This window comes from Myxine glutinosa, chromosome 4 (assembly GCF_964187855.1).
Source record: "Myxine glutinosa chromosome 4, kmMyxGlut1.1, whole genome shotgun sequence".
Lineage (NCBI taxonomy): Eukaryota > Metazoa > Chordata > Myxini > Myxiniformes > Myxinidae > Myxine > Myxine glutinosa.
In genome coordinates this window covers 150,164,064-150,180,813 of record NC_136264.1, presented here as the reverse complement: position 1 = coordinate 150,180,813, position 16,750 = coordinate 150,164,064, and the positions used below count along the sequence as shown (strand labels likewise).

Here is a 16,750-nt window from a genome sequence, read left to right as displayed (position 1 = left end):
TTGAGAGAAAAATGGTGTAATTTTTTGAGAGAAAAAGGGCGTAATTTTTTTTTGGGGTGCTTCAGAGTGAGTGGTCAATAAGTTTCCTTAATTTTCCCCATTGACTTCAATGTTAAATTTTAAGGTGAGCCAGAACCCAAGCCAAGTTAATGGGGAAGACTCAGTAAAGGTCATCTCCAGGTCATCCAGTTTAATCCAGTTTATTCAAGTTTAATGCAGTTTCGTCCAGGTCATCTCCAGGTCATCCAGTTTAATCCAGTTTAATTTTATGTGCCCCAGAACCAACATTTATCCCCTACTCATGTCCAATCATTTGAAGTGGTGACAGGTGGACTCGAATCAAGTTGCAAAGACATCTCAAGGATGATCAAAGGAAATGGGATGCGCTTGAGCTCAATTTGGAGTGTCATAGCAAAGGGATTGAATACTTATTATTGACTCGAGACATTTCAGCTTTTTATTACCCTCGCCAGAGGAGAGGCTATTGTATTTGGGACTGTTTGTCGGTCTGTCCGCACAGAACGAGTATGCTTTTCTCTGTAACTGTTGGTCCAATTGGCAAGAAATTCTCACCATAGGAGCCCCTCCTCCTGTAGGATTTTAAAATATTTATGACATCATAGGTAAAGTGAGTGGTATGGGCGCCATCTTGGAAAAACCGAAAAAAATTCACCTCTATATCTCCGAAACTGCTCCATGGGAAACAAGAAAGAGCAGAGATTGCAGACGCTCACCAGGACATGTTAGTGGTTTTTAAGAATTTTGTGTTAAAACAAATATGGTGGCTGAACCACGTGACCGATGCCATCATTTTTTTTTCTCCACGAATTTATCCCTAGATGATGCTCAAGAAATTTAATCTTGATCGGATGAAGTTTTGTACTCGTCGAATTATGATGTCATAATGGAGGCACCGATGGCATAATCATTAAAAACCACCTTTAGAGGCCATTTTTCCCCGCAAAGCAGGGGTTGGCCTTTTTCGGGAACCGTGGTTGTTGTTGTTTTTCGGTCCCCTTTTTGAAGCAATGTTTTACGGCCGGATGCCCTTCCTGACGCCAACCCTTTTTGCCACCTGTAACGACAAACAGGGAATTGCCAGTGAACTGGTACTCAATTAGCCGACCTCGGAAGGTATGATCAGGCTGAGTCAACCCCCCTAGCGTTCATTCAGCGATCTACTGGGATGCGAACCCAGGATCCTAGGTTATCCTAAGCCGGCACCCTAGCCGCTAGCCCAACACCAGGATAATCATTAACATATCATATTCCCCATGGAGAGTTCTTTACAATGAGCCATGTCTCGATTTTTTTGGTTTGTAGCGCTTTCGGAGACGTAGAGATTCAAAGTTTTTCGGTTTTTCCAAGATGGCACCCATACCACGTGACCTATGACGTCATAATTATCACAAAAACTCCAGGAGAAAGTGCACCAATGGTGAAAATTTCCTGTCAATCGGACCAACGGTTGCAGAGAAAATCATATTTATTCTGTGCGGACAAACAATTCAAATGCAATACCCCCTCCTCTGGCGAGGGTAAAAATGAAACAGGGCTCATTGTCAAGTACTCCTCATAGGGAACAACATATATGCATGAAGATTTCATCAGTGTATTCGTTATGACGTCATAATTTGTTCCTCCCCCCCCCCCCCACCCCCACTCCGTTCCATAATTTGTTCCTTTAAGTCCCCCCTACCATGCCTCTTCCCCCCAAGTCCTCTCCCTCCCACAGATCTCCAGATGTCCCTGTTCTCTGCTGTTGTACTTGTGTGCTTCCAGCTCTCTCTCCCCATCTTGTCTCCCGCTCCCTTTATTGTACGTTTTGTGTGTCTGTTTGTTTTTTTGTGATTAATGTTAGCTCTTACACAATCCCCGATCTTGTATACAAAAAAAAAAAAAAACACAAGTAGAACGCTTGAACCGATCAGTTTGAAATTTATTGTGCATGATCTCCACAAAAATTGTATGGCAGAATTAAATTAATGACGTCATGTCATCAATAAACTATACACACACAGCAGCTAATAAACACCACACAAACTACAAACACATCCTGGCAAGGGTCTGCAATCTGATTGCTCTCTGATGTTTTTAATTGTTTTATAAAAATTTATGTTGAAAAATTTTCACTTAGACATTATGGGGTATTATGTGTGGATCAGTGCAAAAAAATCTCAATTCAATCCATTTTAAATTCAGGCTGTAACAACAAAATGTGAAAAAGTTAAGGGGTGTGAATACTTTCTGAAGACACTGTATATGTGTATCATTTTGGCCCCATCTATCAATGGGGAAAATTACTTTAAACATTTTAAAATCCTCATATCCGGATTCATATCTTCACCAAAATCCAATAATTTCGTCATTCTCATATATCCAAACTGCCCACCAAATTTCGTCCGAATCCGTCCACAATGTTCTGAGACATCCTGTTCACAAACAGACAAACAGATGGACAGGCGTGAAAGAAAACCTCCATCCACTTTTGGTGGCGGAGTAATTATATCTGACATGAAGTTCACTTTCCCACGTTAATGTGAACCCCGAACCGCCAACACACAAACATACACAGGTATTATTTTGTTGGTGCAATATGGTGGAAAGTAGTGGAGACAATAGGTGTGAGATCATAGAAATAGGTATAATAGGCATTTCCCTGATGAGACCAAAGAAAAGGATATGTTGCTCTCCCTCGGGCAAGTAAGTGACGACTGTCTCTAATTTCCACCTCCATTCTGGTCTTGCTCCCTCTGCCCTCTGACCCTCCAGCAACTGCAAAACACAAGCTTCGTTATCTTCCAATAATAAAATCACTCCAGATGAAACATTCAAAACCCGCACACCGACTGCACATCTCAACTTATTTGTTCCTCTTTTCCCGTGTTTGTGGAACCATCTTCCTGTTAAATCCCACTCTTCTTTCTCAGTTATTAAAAGCTAGCAGTGCACGGATATCTCATGCCATTGCCGATCCTTCAATACACATTTTTACCTCCGCCACCGAAGGTTTTCACCCCTGTCGATGTGTTTGTCTGTTCATGAACAAGATATCTCAAAAGGTTGTGGACGGATTCAGACGAAATTTGGTGGAGAGGTTGGATATGTGACAAGGATGAACTGATTAACTTTTGGTGAAGGTCCAAATCCAGATCCGGATTAGAATTTCTTTTTAAGTGACTTCACCATGGAGCGAGAGGGCAAAAACGAGATGAAGCACGATATCTGAAAAAAAGATGTGGATGAGTTGGGTAGGTGCCAAGAACAAGCTGATGGGATTTTGGTTCAGATCCGAGTCCAGATCTGGACTATCAGTGGATACAAAACGCAAACAGTTCAACCTGGCAGATGTATGAGCTCCACCAAGTGCCGTTCTAGTTTTTTTTAAACTTTTTTATCCCCACCCCAATGACCTTGCCTCGCTCAGCCATATTATTCCTTGGGGGTTGCTGTTGCTTCCCCTAATCTCTCTCCTACTTTCCTGTTTGTTTAGTTCCTTGCTCTGTGTCCAACCGTTTTCCCCACTACCCCAATGTCTGACCATACCCTCCAATATTTTCATGACAAATACTGCAGTGGGTGGTTGAAGTAGGGGGGGAGGACATATTATAATAAATAATTGCCCTTCTTAATTATATTGTTAATTTAAGTCCCTTTTGTCTTTCTCTTACATCAAAATGACACCGAACAAACAATGTGCAGAGATGAAAGAATATAACCGTGAGTAAACAAGTTGTCATCCCTTCATGCTCATTGTGATATGTTACTCATTATCGATGAAGGTCAAATTACAAATGTTAATACACAATAAAAACTTGTAGCCGCACACCTGTCAACATCATTCATCGAATTTCGTGACCTGGAGTGCAGCCAACATGTTGCTTCCCAAACTGGCTGCAATTTATTTGTCTCTGACTCTCTCCGGAGTGCGAGGTAAATGAGGGCATTTTGCTTTTTAAAGTTGAACCTGGGATGCATTGGCAAGTTATTGGCAAATTATTGAGTTGTTTGAATAGGTATGGTAATTGTGTTTTGGTTGTATTTGTAATATGGCATTATAAATATAAATACCTTGGTTCATTGTGATATGTTACATGATTCCAAATTGTTACATTACATCAAAATTGTGATATGTTCATATGTGATACTAGTACCCGACTGCAAAGCCGCAATGAGCCGGTGAAGCCAAAGCCTCTTGCCACTATTTTACCCATCACGATGGCATCAGGAGGTTGGGTAGTTGGTAGTAGCTAAGTGTAGTAGGTACCGTACCTCGTTCAAAATGACACCATTTGCATTCTGGATGAGATGAAAATTTATAAAATCTCCTTCTTGATTAATTTGGTGAATTCCGTCTCAACTTCGGATATTTCCGGCCGTGAAAAACTTTCCCCTACGGCCGCGAGATTTCTAAAAAATAATTCTTCGTCAATGTTAGAATATTTGACGCCGTTTTCACCCTCCGAAGTCCGAAACGCGGTAATAAGCTTTTTTGAAATATTTTTTCAAATTCTCGAATCTCATTGGTTCCGGTGTTTGGTGACGATTTTCGTTGAAGATAACCAGGGCCCGTGCGGGCCCGGCGAACGAGGTTGGTCTTAAAGTATTTTAATTACAAATTAGAGGTGCATAAGATTGTGAATCAAACAAAGGCGGGTGAAACAAACTCCTATTGAACTTTTTCGCAATTGTTTATGCATACTTCCGCATCCGCATGATGGCGGCCTCCATGGAGCGATTTGGTGCGTCAAAGCTTCGAAATTCTCGAAGGATTCAGCAAAATCTGGCTTCACAATACGTACGCGTTCATTCGCAACACCGGCTTCGCCGGCTATTACCAAAGGAAAGGGGAAGTTGTGAAGTAGCTGGGGTAAAATGGAAGGAGGTTAGTGGAGTCAACTGTGAAAGAATACTGAGAAAATATAAGGTTAAAATCTATAAGACATTGATTAGACCGGTTATAATGTATTGTGCAGAAATATGGCTTTGGAAAAAATGGAAGAGGAGTTGCTGGAGAGGACAGAGATGAGAATGCTTCAGTGGATTCTTAGAATATCACTAAGATAATGGATCAGGAATAAGGAGACATGCAAGAGAGCAAGAGTTTGTAAGTATCGCAGAAAGGATTAGAGAGACTAGTTTGTGGTGGTTTGGACACGTGATTAAGAACAAGAATGACCGCACTGACTACATTGATCACAACCTGCGACAAAATCTGGAAAAAAAAATCGCATTTAAAGCAATCTTAAAAGATGAACAGCAGGATTGTGAAACGCACATTTATTGAGCTATTGAATAATTAGCCCAACGTGATGCTCGATTACCGTGTGTTCTCATGTACCGTGTGTTCTGACCGGCTTGATTACACCTTAATGTGACGGGAGAACTAAGTGAAGACACTGGATGATCAACCAACAAGAACACACCAATTGGGATGCCTTAGAAGTTCCTTCTCACAGGTTGTTGTGCATGTGCCCCTGAGCAAAAGACAAACAATACAGTGGGTCAGTCATGACATTTTCAAGGTTACATGTATCAACCACACAATAATAATAATAATACATTTATTTTATATAGCGCTTTTAAAGAAGCCCAAAGGCGCTTTGACAGAGTACAAAAAACAAGTGCAAAAAGACAAAAATCAATAGGTAAATAATCAAAGCAAAAGGAAGGAGAAGGAGAAGAGATAGTCAGGGGTTAAATGCTGTGGGTTAAATGTTGAATGCAGTGTTGAACAGGTGGGTCTTGAGTGATGTTTTGAATGTGGTGAGTGAGGAGGAGTCTCTGATGGTGTGAGGTAGTGAGTTCCAGAGGGTGGGAGCAGCGATGGAGAAGGCCCTGTCCCCCCAGGATCTGAATTTGGTCCGGATGGGGGGGGGGGGTCAGGAGGTTGGTACCAGCAGAGCGGAGGTTGCGGGTGGGAGTGTGTCTGGAGAGGAGGTCAGTCAGGTAGGATGGGGCCAGGTTATGGAGGGCTTTGTAGGTCAAGAGGAGGATTTTGTACTGGATTCTCTGGGGGATGGGGAGCCAGTGAAGCTTATAAAGGACGGGGGTGATGTGGTCACGGGTCCGGGAATGGGTGATTAGCCGGGCAGCGGAGTTCTGAATGTATTGGAGTTTATTGGTGATTATTCAGGGTGAACCATAGAGGAGGCTGTTGCAGTAGTCCAGACGGGAGGTGATGAAGGCGTGGATGAGGGTTTCTGCAGCCATGGAGGAGAGGGATGGACGGAGACGGGCGATGTTTTTCAGGTGAAAGCAGGCTGTCTTTGTGATCTGTTTAGTGTATTTGGCGAAGGAGAGGGTTTGGTCAAAGATGATGCCAAGATTCCGGATGTGAGGGGAGGTGGATACTGGGAAACCGTCGATGTTGAGGGCAAAGTTATGGGTGGATTTGGTGAGCGTTTTTGGGCCAATGATGATTATTTCAGATTTATCATAGTTAAGTTTGAGGAAGTTGATTTGAAGCCAGGATTTTATTTCAGTGATGCAGTTTGTCAGGATAGAGTGGGTGGCGGTGGAGATGGACTTGGTGGAGATGAAAAGCTGGATGTCATCGGCGAAGCAGTGGAATTGGAGACCATGACGGTGGATTAAGTAACCAAGGGGGGACAGGTACAGGATGAAGAGGAGGGGGCCGAGAACTGAACCTTGGGGGACACCTTGGGGGAAGGGAGCAGTGGGGGATTTGCAGTTGTTGATGGAGATGAATTGGCGTCTGTCAGAGAGGTATGATTTGATCCAGGAGAGGGCAGTGCCGGTAATGTTAAAGGTGATGTCTTTGTTAAAGGTGATGTCAAGTTGGGTGAGGAGGATGGTGTGATTGATGGTGTCAAAGGCGGCGCTGAGGTCGAGGAGGATGAGAATGTTGAGGTTGCCGGCGTCAGAGGAGAGGAGATGGTCGTTGGTGATTTTGAGGAGAGCAGTTTCAGTGCTGTGGTTGGAGCAGAATCCGGATTGGAATGTTTCATACAGGTTATTGGCAGAGAGGTGATGTTTGAGTTGAGTGGCTACAGCGCATTCCAAAACTTTTGACAGAATGGGTAGGTTGGAGATGGGTCTGAAGTTGTTTAGGGTGTCAGGGTTTAGACCAGGTTTTTTCAGAATGGGGGTAACAGCAGCACTTTTGAGGGATGGTGGGACGATGCCTGTAGACAGAGAGGAGTTTATTGTTGCAGTGATAAGTGGAGAGAGAGTAGGAAGGGAGGCCTTGACAAAGCTGGAGGGGATGGGGTCAAGAGTGCAGGTGGCAGTTTTCATTCCTATGAGTTCAGAGAGGTCAGTCGGGGAGACTCGGGAGAACTGAGACAGGGGTTGGCAGGATAACGGGGGGGGGGGGGGCAGGTGGTTTGAGGGGGAGTGGGTGCGGTGGTGGTTAAGCTGTGGCAGATGTTGTCAATTTTGCTTTGGAAGAATGAAAGGAAGGAGATGCAGTTTTGTACTGTGAATGACTGGGTGGTGGTGTTCAGGGGGCTGAGTTTGTTTATTGTAGAGAAGAGTGCTTTTGGGTTTCCAGAGCCAGAGTGGTTAATTTGAGAGTAGTAGGCGGAGCGGGCACGGGAGAGGGCATCTCTGTAGTGCTGTAGGTGGTCCTTGTAGGCTTGGGAGTGAATTGTGAGACCTGTTTTATTGCAATAAGACAATAAACATCATTTCTCAAGCGATTTACATCCATTACATTAAAGTAGTACAAGCGTTACGCCTTGGTCCCCCGTCGGTGAAGTGATGTGAGTTGACAAAGTGGAAGACGCAAGGCGGCCATCTTGGATTTTGACGTGGCGAACCAATTTTCAATAGCGTTCTTCCTTATGCGTAGATACACCCACACACCAGATTGGACGTTAGTAGTTCGTTTATTTCTCAGGCTATTTCGCTCACAGTGTTCAGACATATCTATGGTGGCGGCCATCTTGGATTTTGACGTGGCGAACCAATTTTCAATAGCGTTCTTCCTTATGCGTAGATACACCCACACACCAGATTGGACGTTAGTAGTTCGTTTATTTCTCAGGCTATTTCGCTCACAGTGTTCAGACATATCTATGGTGGCGGCCATCCTGGATTTTGACGTGGCGACACAATTTTCAATAGCGTTCTTCCTTATGCCGAGATACACCCACACACCAGATTAGAAGTTGGCAGTTCGTTTCTTTTTCAAGATATTTCGCTCACAAGGTTCAGACATTTACTTTTCAAGATATCGTGCTCACAAGGTTTAGATATGGTGACAGCCATCTTGGATTTTGACGTGGCGACCTCATTTTCAATAGGGTTCTTCCATTTGCCTAGTTGCACCCACATATACAAGTAAAAATTTGAGAATTTGTGCTTATATAAAATGTTGGAAGCATTTCGTGTTAAAAGTGGTTAAACAAGTTTTTTAGGATAATTCGAGGGTGCTGAATTCAAAAATGCTGTTTAACCGGTTCAATTTTGGAGTCTTAACCTTCAAATTGTAAAAAACAAAATGCCCGCCATTTTCAGCATATTTTGTGCCATAACTTGGATTTTAAGCAACGTAGAAGGCTCAAAATAGTGGCAATACCCATGTTTGTGATACTGAGGATTCCAAATTTACTGTTACCTAAGTTGTAACTAGTTTGGTTTCGCCGCCATGTTGAATTCCAAGATGGCCGCCATATTGATCATCAAGATGGCCACAATGTTGGATTTAAATACAAAGAAACAAATTGAAATATAGTACGCCTGGAGTCTTTTGCAAAGTGTGCTTTGGATTATTTTGAAAAGCGAGTAAAATGAGACAATGAAGGAATTGTGGTCTTGTGGTTGAGTTACATACACCTTCTGTACTGCAGAATATTGCTGCCAAGGATTTGGCATCGGAGAGCATTCAACATTCTTTGCTTAATGCAGAAAAACTTGGACAGGTGCAGCTGGATGAGTTTGTTGATCAGCGCCTTCTTCAGCCTCCTGATGGCACATGTCATATCAATTTCAATGCCGCTTTACATAGGAACAAAGCACAGACTTTCTCGTCTCTGTATGCTGTAGACTGCAAAGAAAGCAAAGGCAAAGAAACGACCATCAACGCAGATAGAAACATTCTACAGCGACTTGTGACAGCTCCCAAAGCAGGGCGTGTGATAAACCTGGACCTGATTCTGCAGCATGAGCTTATGCCTGTGCCAATTTCACTTGCTGCCATGAATGGGAGTCTACATACAGGCAGTAGCGGTAAATCTCGACTGGCAAATGAGTTGATTCAAGATGTCTCAACCCCAGAACAAGTGACATTAACTGGAAGTACTTGCTTAGTAATTGATGGTCAAGCACTGGTGATGGCTCTTGGAAAGCCCAGCGGAATAACCACATTTGGTGAATATGCAGATGCGTTTGTGAATTCAGTGTTTGCCATGGGGAAAAAATTTGAGAGAGTTGACGTAACTTTCGACCGATACCAGCAGGATTCCATCAAGACTGGAACCAGAATGAAACGTACCCGGGCCTCTCGACCAATACGTCGGGTAATAGAAAACCAAAACGTTCCTCTACCAGACAAATGGACCAACTTTCTCTCACTTCGAGAGAATAAGGCAAATCTAGCAGAGTTTCTTTCTCAGCAGCTCATGACAAATGCGGTGTCTATTGCACCCTCAACACTTGTAGTGGCTGGAGGATTTGCACAGATCACAGACGTGAAATCTTCAGATCCAGAGATGGACACATCATCCCTACAGGCCAACCATGAGGAGGCGGACACACGACTTGTTCTTCATTGCGTCGACACAAATGCTGAAACAGTGGTGGTTTTAGTGCGTGACACTGACGTGCTGGTCTTGTTAGTTGCTCATTTTGATAAGATGCCATGCACTCAGCTGTGGATGAAGGCAGGAACTCTTAAGAAGCCAAAATACATTCGCATCCACAAACTCCAACAGAAACTGCCACCTTGCCAAGTGGAAGCGTTGCTGCCATTCCATGCAATTACTGGTTGTGACAGTGTGTCACAGCTTGCTGGCCACGGCAAAAAGACAGCCTGGAAGGTGTTTCAAACACACAGCCAATTGTTGACAGATCTAGGCACAGAAGATATCACTGAAGAAGTAATCAACGATGCAGAAAAGTTCATATGCCGTCTTTACAAGGTACCCGATGATGTGGACAGATGCGACAAGGCACGTGTAATACTCTTCTCTAAGGGTTGTCCACAGGAGACTCTGCCACCAACATAAGATGCAGTGAGACTACACATAAGGCGCGCACATTACCAGGCTTTTATTTGGAAGCGCGCAACCATCGCTACTCCAGTACTCTCCCAAGTAACAGACATGGGATGGACATACATCGATGGGAACTTGGTGCCGAAGTTGATGACGCTATCTCCAATTCCTAAGGCGTGTCGCGAGATAGTAACATGCGGATGTACCAAAGGATGTATAAATGGCCGTTGCAGCTGCAGAAAAGCTGGGCTAACATGCACAGGAGGATGTGCATACAACAGACAACTAGAATGCAGAAACAGAACAGACTAAGATAGACAGGTAAACATTTGAGAATGCCAATATTGAGCTATACGGTATTTATAAAGTATAATTACTAAAGGGCAGCCATTTTGGAACTTTACCCCTTTTTTAAATGCACTTTAGAAATGATTTAATATCATTTTTTTTGTTCTAAAGAAATTAAAAGCGCATTTGACCAGTGAAAGTGATGTACATAAAAAATACACCCCAGAAATTACCAAAAATATGGCGGCCATCTTGGAATTCAACATGGCGGCGAAACCAAACTAGTTACAACTTAGGTAACAGTAAATTTGGAATCCTCAGTATCACAAACATGGGTATTGCCACTATTTTGAGCCTTCTATGTTGCTTAAAATTCAAGTTATGGCAAAAAATATGCTGAAAATGGCGGGCATTTTGTTTTTTACAATTTGAAGGTTAAGACTCCAAAATTGAACCGGTTAAACAGCATTTTTGAATTCAGCACCCTCGAATTATCCTAAAAAACTTGTTTAATCACTTTTAACACAAAATGCCTACACTATTCGAAAATTCTCAAATTTTTACTTGTCTAACACACCAAATTAGAATTCGGTCCTTCGCTTACGCACGCACGTCCGCGCGCACGCACGCACGCACACACGCACACACGCACGCACGGACGGACGGACGGACGCACACACGGACGGAGGGGAAATCCATCGTCCCCCTTTCGCTCCGCGGTGCGACGGAGGACAAAAACTTCCATCCCTCCAATACCAAATAAAAAGGGATTTTACGGTAGTGAGCCCGGGAGTAAGTTCACCTCATTCACAAGACAATGAATGCAGTTGGAATTTCTTATTCAAGTATGTATTTACCACATACTGTTCTGGTATTTACCATAGCTACAACAATTGTATCTTAATTAACGCAATAATTATGAGGACATTGCATTAGGCACAGCTTAGTTTTAAGAAGTCACCTCTAACAGGAGGCTGGACAGCTCGAATCAGTGTTCTGAACTATTCAGCGAGTGTTACACCACAGGGTCGCATCTTAGAGTCAGAACTCAAGGTGAGGAGCCGCAACAATGTCTGGATAACGAATAAGGGCCGACCCAGAAGAGCGGGTGGACACTCGAAGCCAGAATAACTGTTCCTTCAATCCAGCTCGACCATAACGACGAACGATCGAAATAAATCCTGAATACCAGCACGTCAGGACGTCAGTTACTCTCCATCACGTTCAAGTTTACGGTATAAGAGATACAGTACATTCAGAAAGTATTCAGACCCCTTCACTTTTTACACATTTTGTTATGTTGCAGCCTTATGCTGAAATCGTTCAAATTCATTTTTTCCCTCATCAATCTGCACTCAATACCCCATAATGGCCCCATAATCAATATACCCTATAATGACAAAGAGAAAACAGGATTTTAGAAAGCTTTGCAAATTTATTAAAAAGAAAAAACGGAAATATCACATTGACATAAGTATTCATACCCTTTGCTATGACACTTGAAATTTAGCTCAGGTGCCTCCCATTTCTCTTGATCATCTTTGAGATGTTTCTTCACCTTGATTGGAGTCCACATGTGGTAAATTCAATTGATTGGACATGATTTGGAAAGGCACACACCTGTCTATATAAGGTCTCACAGCTGACAATGCATATCAGAGCAAAAACCAAGCCATGAGGTCGAAGGAACTGCCTGCAGAGCTCAGAGACAGGATTGTGTCGAAGCACAGATCTGGGGAAGCCTACAATGGCAGAGTTGGCCAGACGGAAGCCTCTCCTCAGTGAAAGACACATGAAAGCCCGCTTGGCGTTTGCAAAAAAGCACCTCAAGGACTCTCAGACTGTGATGAACAAGATTCTGTGGTCTGATGAAACCAAGATTGAACTGTTTGGCTTCTGTCTGGCCACTCTGCCATAAAGCCCAGATCGGTGGAGTGTTGCAGTGATTGTTGTCCTTCTGGAAGTTTCTCCCATCTCCACACAGGATCTCTGGAGCTCAGCCAGAGTGACCATCGGGTTCTTGGTCACCTCTTACCAAGGCCCTTCTCCCCCGATTGTTCAGTTTGGCCGGGCGGCCAGCTCCAGGAAGAGTCCTGGTTGTTCCAAACTTCTTCCATTTAAGAATTATGGAGGCCACTGTGCTCTTGGGAACCTTCAATGCAGCAGAATTTTTTTTTGTAGGCTTCCCCAGATCTGTTCCTCGACACAATCCTGTCTCTGAGCTCTGCAGGCAGTTCCTTCGACCTCATGGCTTGGTTTTTGCTCTGATATGCATTGTCAGCTGTGAGACCTTATATAGACAGGTGTGTGCCTTTCCAAATCATGTCCAATCAATTGAATTTACCACAGGTGGACTCCGATCAAGGTGTAGAAACATCTCAAAGATGATCAAGAGAAATGGGAGGCACCTGAGCTAAATTTCAAGTGTCACAGCAAAGGGTATGAATACTTATGTCAATGTGATATTTCAGTTTTTTCTTTTTAATAAATTTGCAAAACTTTCTAAAATCCTGTTTTCTCTTTGTCATTCTGGGGTATTGAGTGTAGATTCATGAGGGGAAAAATGAATTTAAACGATTTCAGCATAAGGCTGCAACATAACAAAATGTGAAAAAAGTGAAGGGGTCTGAATACTTTCTGAATCCACTGTATAACGCGGAATTTTACCTTGAAGCTGTCTCAGTCTGACGGGAGCCTTGATCATTGGCAGGAAGGCGGTAATGGTGGCGACAACATCTAGCAGTGTATAATCAGCAGAGCCTCACTGGCCTAATTTGTTCGGCCCACCAGAAAACCAACATGGCAGCCATATCATTTCATCTGGGCGCTACAGCGGGTGGAGTCGAGCAACAGATGTGGGTGTGGTCAGACAGCTGTCCAACCAATGGGTGCACATTAAAAAAAAAATCGACCCCCAAATATAACCTCAAAAACATCAATGCAAAGCTCTTGTAGACCTGCTACATGTCGCAGGTAAAGAATATAAATAACCAATAAAGAAAGCATATAATGAGCCAAATAGAGGGAAAAGGTCAAGAATACAACAGAGATTAACGTGGAGGGCGGTCGCGGAAAGAGACTTGAAGAGCGTGGGATTGAGCTGCGGATGAAAGCCTTGTATGTGATGAGGAGCTCAGGTGTGCCTAGGAAGGACTTCGCACGAGGGAGGATGCCCAGTCGGCGACTGGCTTTGGAGGCCAGATTGGAAATGTGGTTTTATACTCTTGTGTATAACATTATGTTGTTCTTCGGTTACAACACTGTTCCATGAGCCTCGATGAGGTAAAGCAAAAATCAAACAGACCTCATTCAAGTGTGTGGCGGAGTTGCGCACCATTACAATCGTGTACACCAATGCAATGATCTTTACCTTGCCTCTGAATAATACATACGAGGTACAATTTAGTGCAAGGACAACCAAAAGGATGATCATTAATAGGAAGAATGAAACAACAGCAATGACATTAAATGGTGAACGAGTGGAGAAACTGAGAATTCCCCTACTTTGGAGCAACGTTTCAAGACATGATGGATCATTTGCGTCCTGATCCGTTCAGTGTTCTAGCTTTTCCACGAGCCTTGACTCTGTATACAAAAAAATAATTAAATAAAAAGGAAAGGAAATCTGAATATTGGCAATTACTTGGACAAAAAAACTCATCAGGTTGTCTAATACCGTTTGATCCGTTCAGCGGAACACAAAAAGCATTGAAGATGAAATTGCAAATCACGAGAAAAAGTTTCCGTATGGATGTGAAAATGTGAACAATGATGAAGACCGATGACAGCAAGCCATCGTTTTGAAATGTGGTGCGAAAACGGAACTTGAGCATCTCATGGACTAACAACCAAGGCAATGACTGAAATTTGAGAATAAACACTGAGCTTTCACTGCACGAAATTGAAAATTGAGCCACACACCATTGGAAGTTACAAGCTACCCGAGGCCCCTATTACCATGTGAAGAATGTTTGGGTCATACACTCTCATGGGGTCTGTAGTTATTAGGTAAACGATTTGGTCCACAAAAATGAAGTGATGCTTTGTTTCCACCTGCAAGTTTTGATCTCGTTCAGGTTGCCTTTAAGGATCTGCACGCTATTTGCTAATTATTCTTTTTTGTTCTTCTTCAAGCAGACATTCATTGGACTCCAAGGCCTTCAGTGGCAGTTTCTGATCCAGGCATGCCCATGGCAGATCGAGTTTATACACCAAGACCTTTGTAGGGTGTGACCACTTCACAGTGCAGTACTTCATTGAAGATCGCGCTAAAGGAATGTGGTGATAGGCGTTGGGCAGGTCTGTTGTAATGATGGGTTCCCAATGGGCAATATTGTGTAGTGTTGAGTCAACATCTGGCATAAGTGAAGGTTGAGGCTTATTGTCGCGCCCGACGTCGGAAAATGTCGCGCCCGACAAGCCGGAACACCCCCATTTGGTTTCTTCACGAGAAATGATGGGTTAACGTACTCCACAGTGACTCCCACATCTTCAAGTCGAACGAAGGCTCTCAATTGCGTTTGTTTCATTGAAATCTGAACATCCCAACCCACAGGAAGAGCTACAGTTGAGATGGTTAGACACAGGAAGAGCTGCAGTTGAGATGGATAGACACAGGAAGAGCTGCAGTTGAGATGGATAGACACAGGAAGAGCTACAGTTGAGATGGTTAGACACAGGAAGAGCTGCAGTTGAGATGGATAGACACAGGAAGAGCTACAGTTGAGATGGTTAGACACAGGAAGAGCTGCAGTTGAGATGGTTAGACACAGGAAGAACTGCAATTGATATGGATAGACACAGGAGGAACTGAGGTTGAGACGAAGCAGCACAGGATGAACTGCATTTGAGACGAAGCAGCACAGGAAGAACTGCATTTGAGATGGAGAGGTACAGGCAGGGCAACAACAGTGGAGTCGCTCATGAAAGTTAATGCATGAAATGGTATCCCTTAAAAGGTAGAGGCAGCAGAAACAATACCTCGGTTTAAATTGGCAGGACTGGTTCGATGCTTCGGTATGGATGGGTGATTGCATACGTGTGCCGTCATTGTGATGTCTGTGAGAGGGTCTTGCCATAAAGTGAAACTGCTGCTGAAGTGTATTTTCCTCACCCAACACTCCTCATCCACCCCCACCCCGAAGCCCCCTCTCCACCCCAACCTCCCCATAAAAATAAATTAGCATCGACTCTTCACAAAGGACACTGTTGGATTTTCAATGTTCACCAATTGATGCAAGCAGATTTGACACCAGGCTTAATGACATCTCATTTCTAAGGAATGGCACACAGTGTGGTGCAGTGTCTTGTCTGTGAAATACCAATTTGATCGTTTGTATAGTTGAGTCGGGAATTGAAACCAGACTGATGAAGAGAAATCTATCTCTACGTCATCAGACCATGATGGAAAAATGCTTGCAAACATACTTCCCCAATGCTGTGTGCAGCCCTGCAGTGTTCTCCAGAACATGGATCCGATTTCACATTTGTGGATGCAGGCGGTGGACAAGCCTTCGTCAAGAGGTAACGAATGGTGTTAAGAAAATGGCGATTTTTGTGCACAGTATACAGTTGGTTACATGGCGTGTATTGCTTGTGTTATAATAACCAGCATGTAAGACCTGTCGCTTCACTGACGGGAATACCAATCTTTGCGTAATTGATAAATAAAAAAAATCGGTTGTTGTTAATGGGAAAAATAAAATGAGACTGTGTAGTGTGTATCGATACCGACCAAGCTACACACTCGCTTTGCTGATGGGAATATTAAGAGAGGGAAACAGGGGTTGGGGGGTAGAAAGGAGGGAGAGGGAGGGAGGCCCATTTTATTGATTATCGGATTTATCGAGGAATTCTTGGAGGAGAATGACGAGAGAAAAATTCAGTGAAGTGCCAGGGACAGTGAGAGTTGATTTGGAGAGAGCCGGCAGCTGAAGAGCATAGAGGAAGAGCTGCAGTTGAGATGGAGAGGTGAGGAAGAGCTGCAGTTCAGATGGAGAGGTACAGAAGACCTGCAGTTGAGATGGAGAGGTACAGAAGAGCTGCAGTTGAGATGGAGAGGTACAGAAAGAGCTGCAGTTGAGATGGAGAGGTACAGAAAGAGCTGCAGTTGAGATGGAGATGTACAGGAAGAGCTGCAGTTGAGATGGAGAGGTACAGAAGAGCTGCAGTTGAGATGGAGAGGTACAGGAAGAGCTGCAGTTGAGATGGGGGTACAGAAGAGCTGCAATTGAGATGGAGAGGTACAGAAAGAGCTACAGTTGAGATGGAGAGGTACAGGA

The 16,750-nt window shown here is 43.6% G+C and overlaps 1 protein-coding gene across 1 annotated transcript in view; it reads left to right on the top strand.

The window, feature by feature from the left end:
• Positions 1 to 3,855: 3,855 nt before the first annotated feature.
• The window catches only part of LOC137425386 (fish-egg lectin-like), a 55,633-nt gene continuing 42,738 nt past the window's right edge, over positions 3,856 to 16,750 (top strand). The window contains exons 1-2 of the mRNA XM_068113788.2: positions 3,856 to 3,933; positions 15,917 to 15,992. Of these exons, the coding sequence (XP_067969889.2) occupies positions 3,876 to 3,933; positions 15,917 to 15,992 (134 nt within the window). The 5' untranslated portion in view covers positions 3,856 to 3,875. The remainder of the gene's footprint in view (positions 3,934 to 15,916; positions 15,993 to 16,750) is intronic.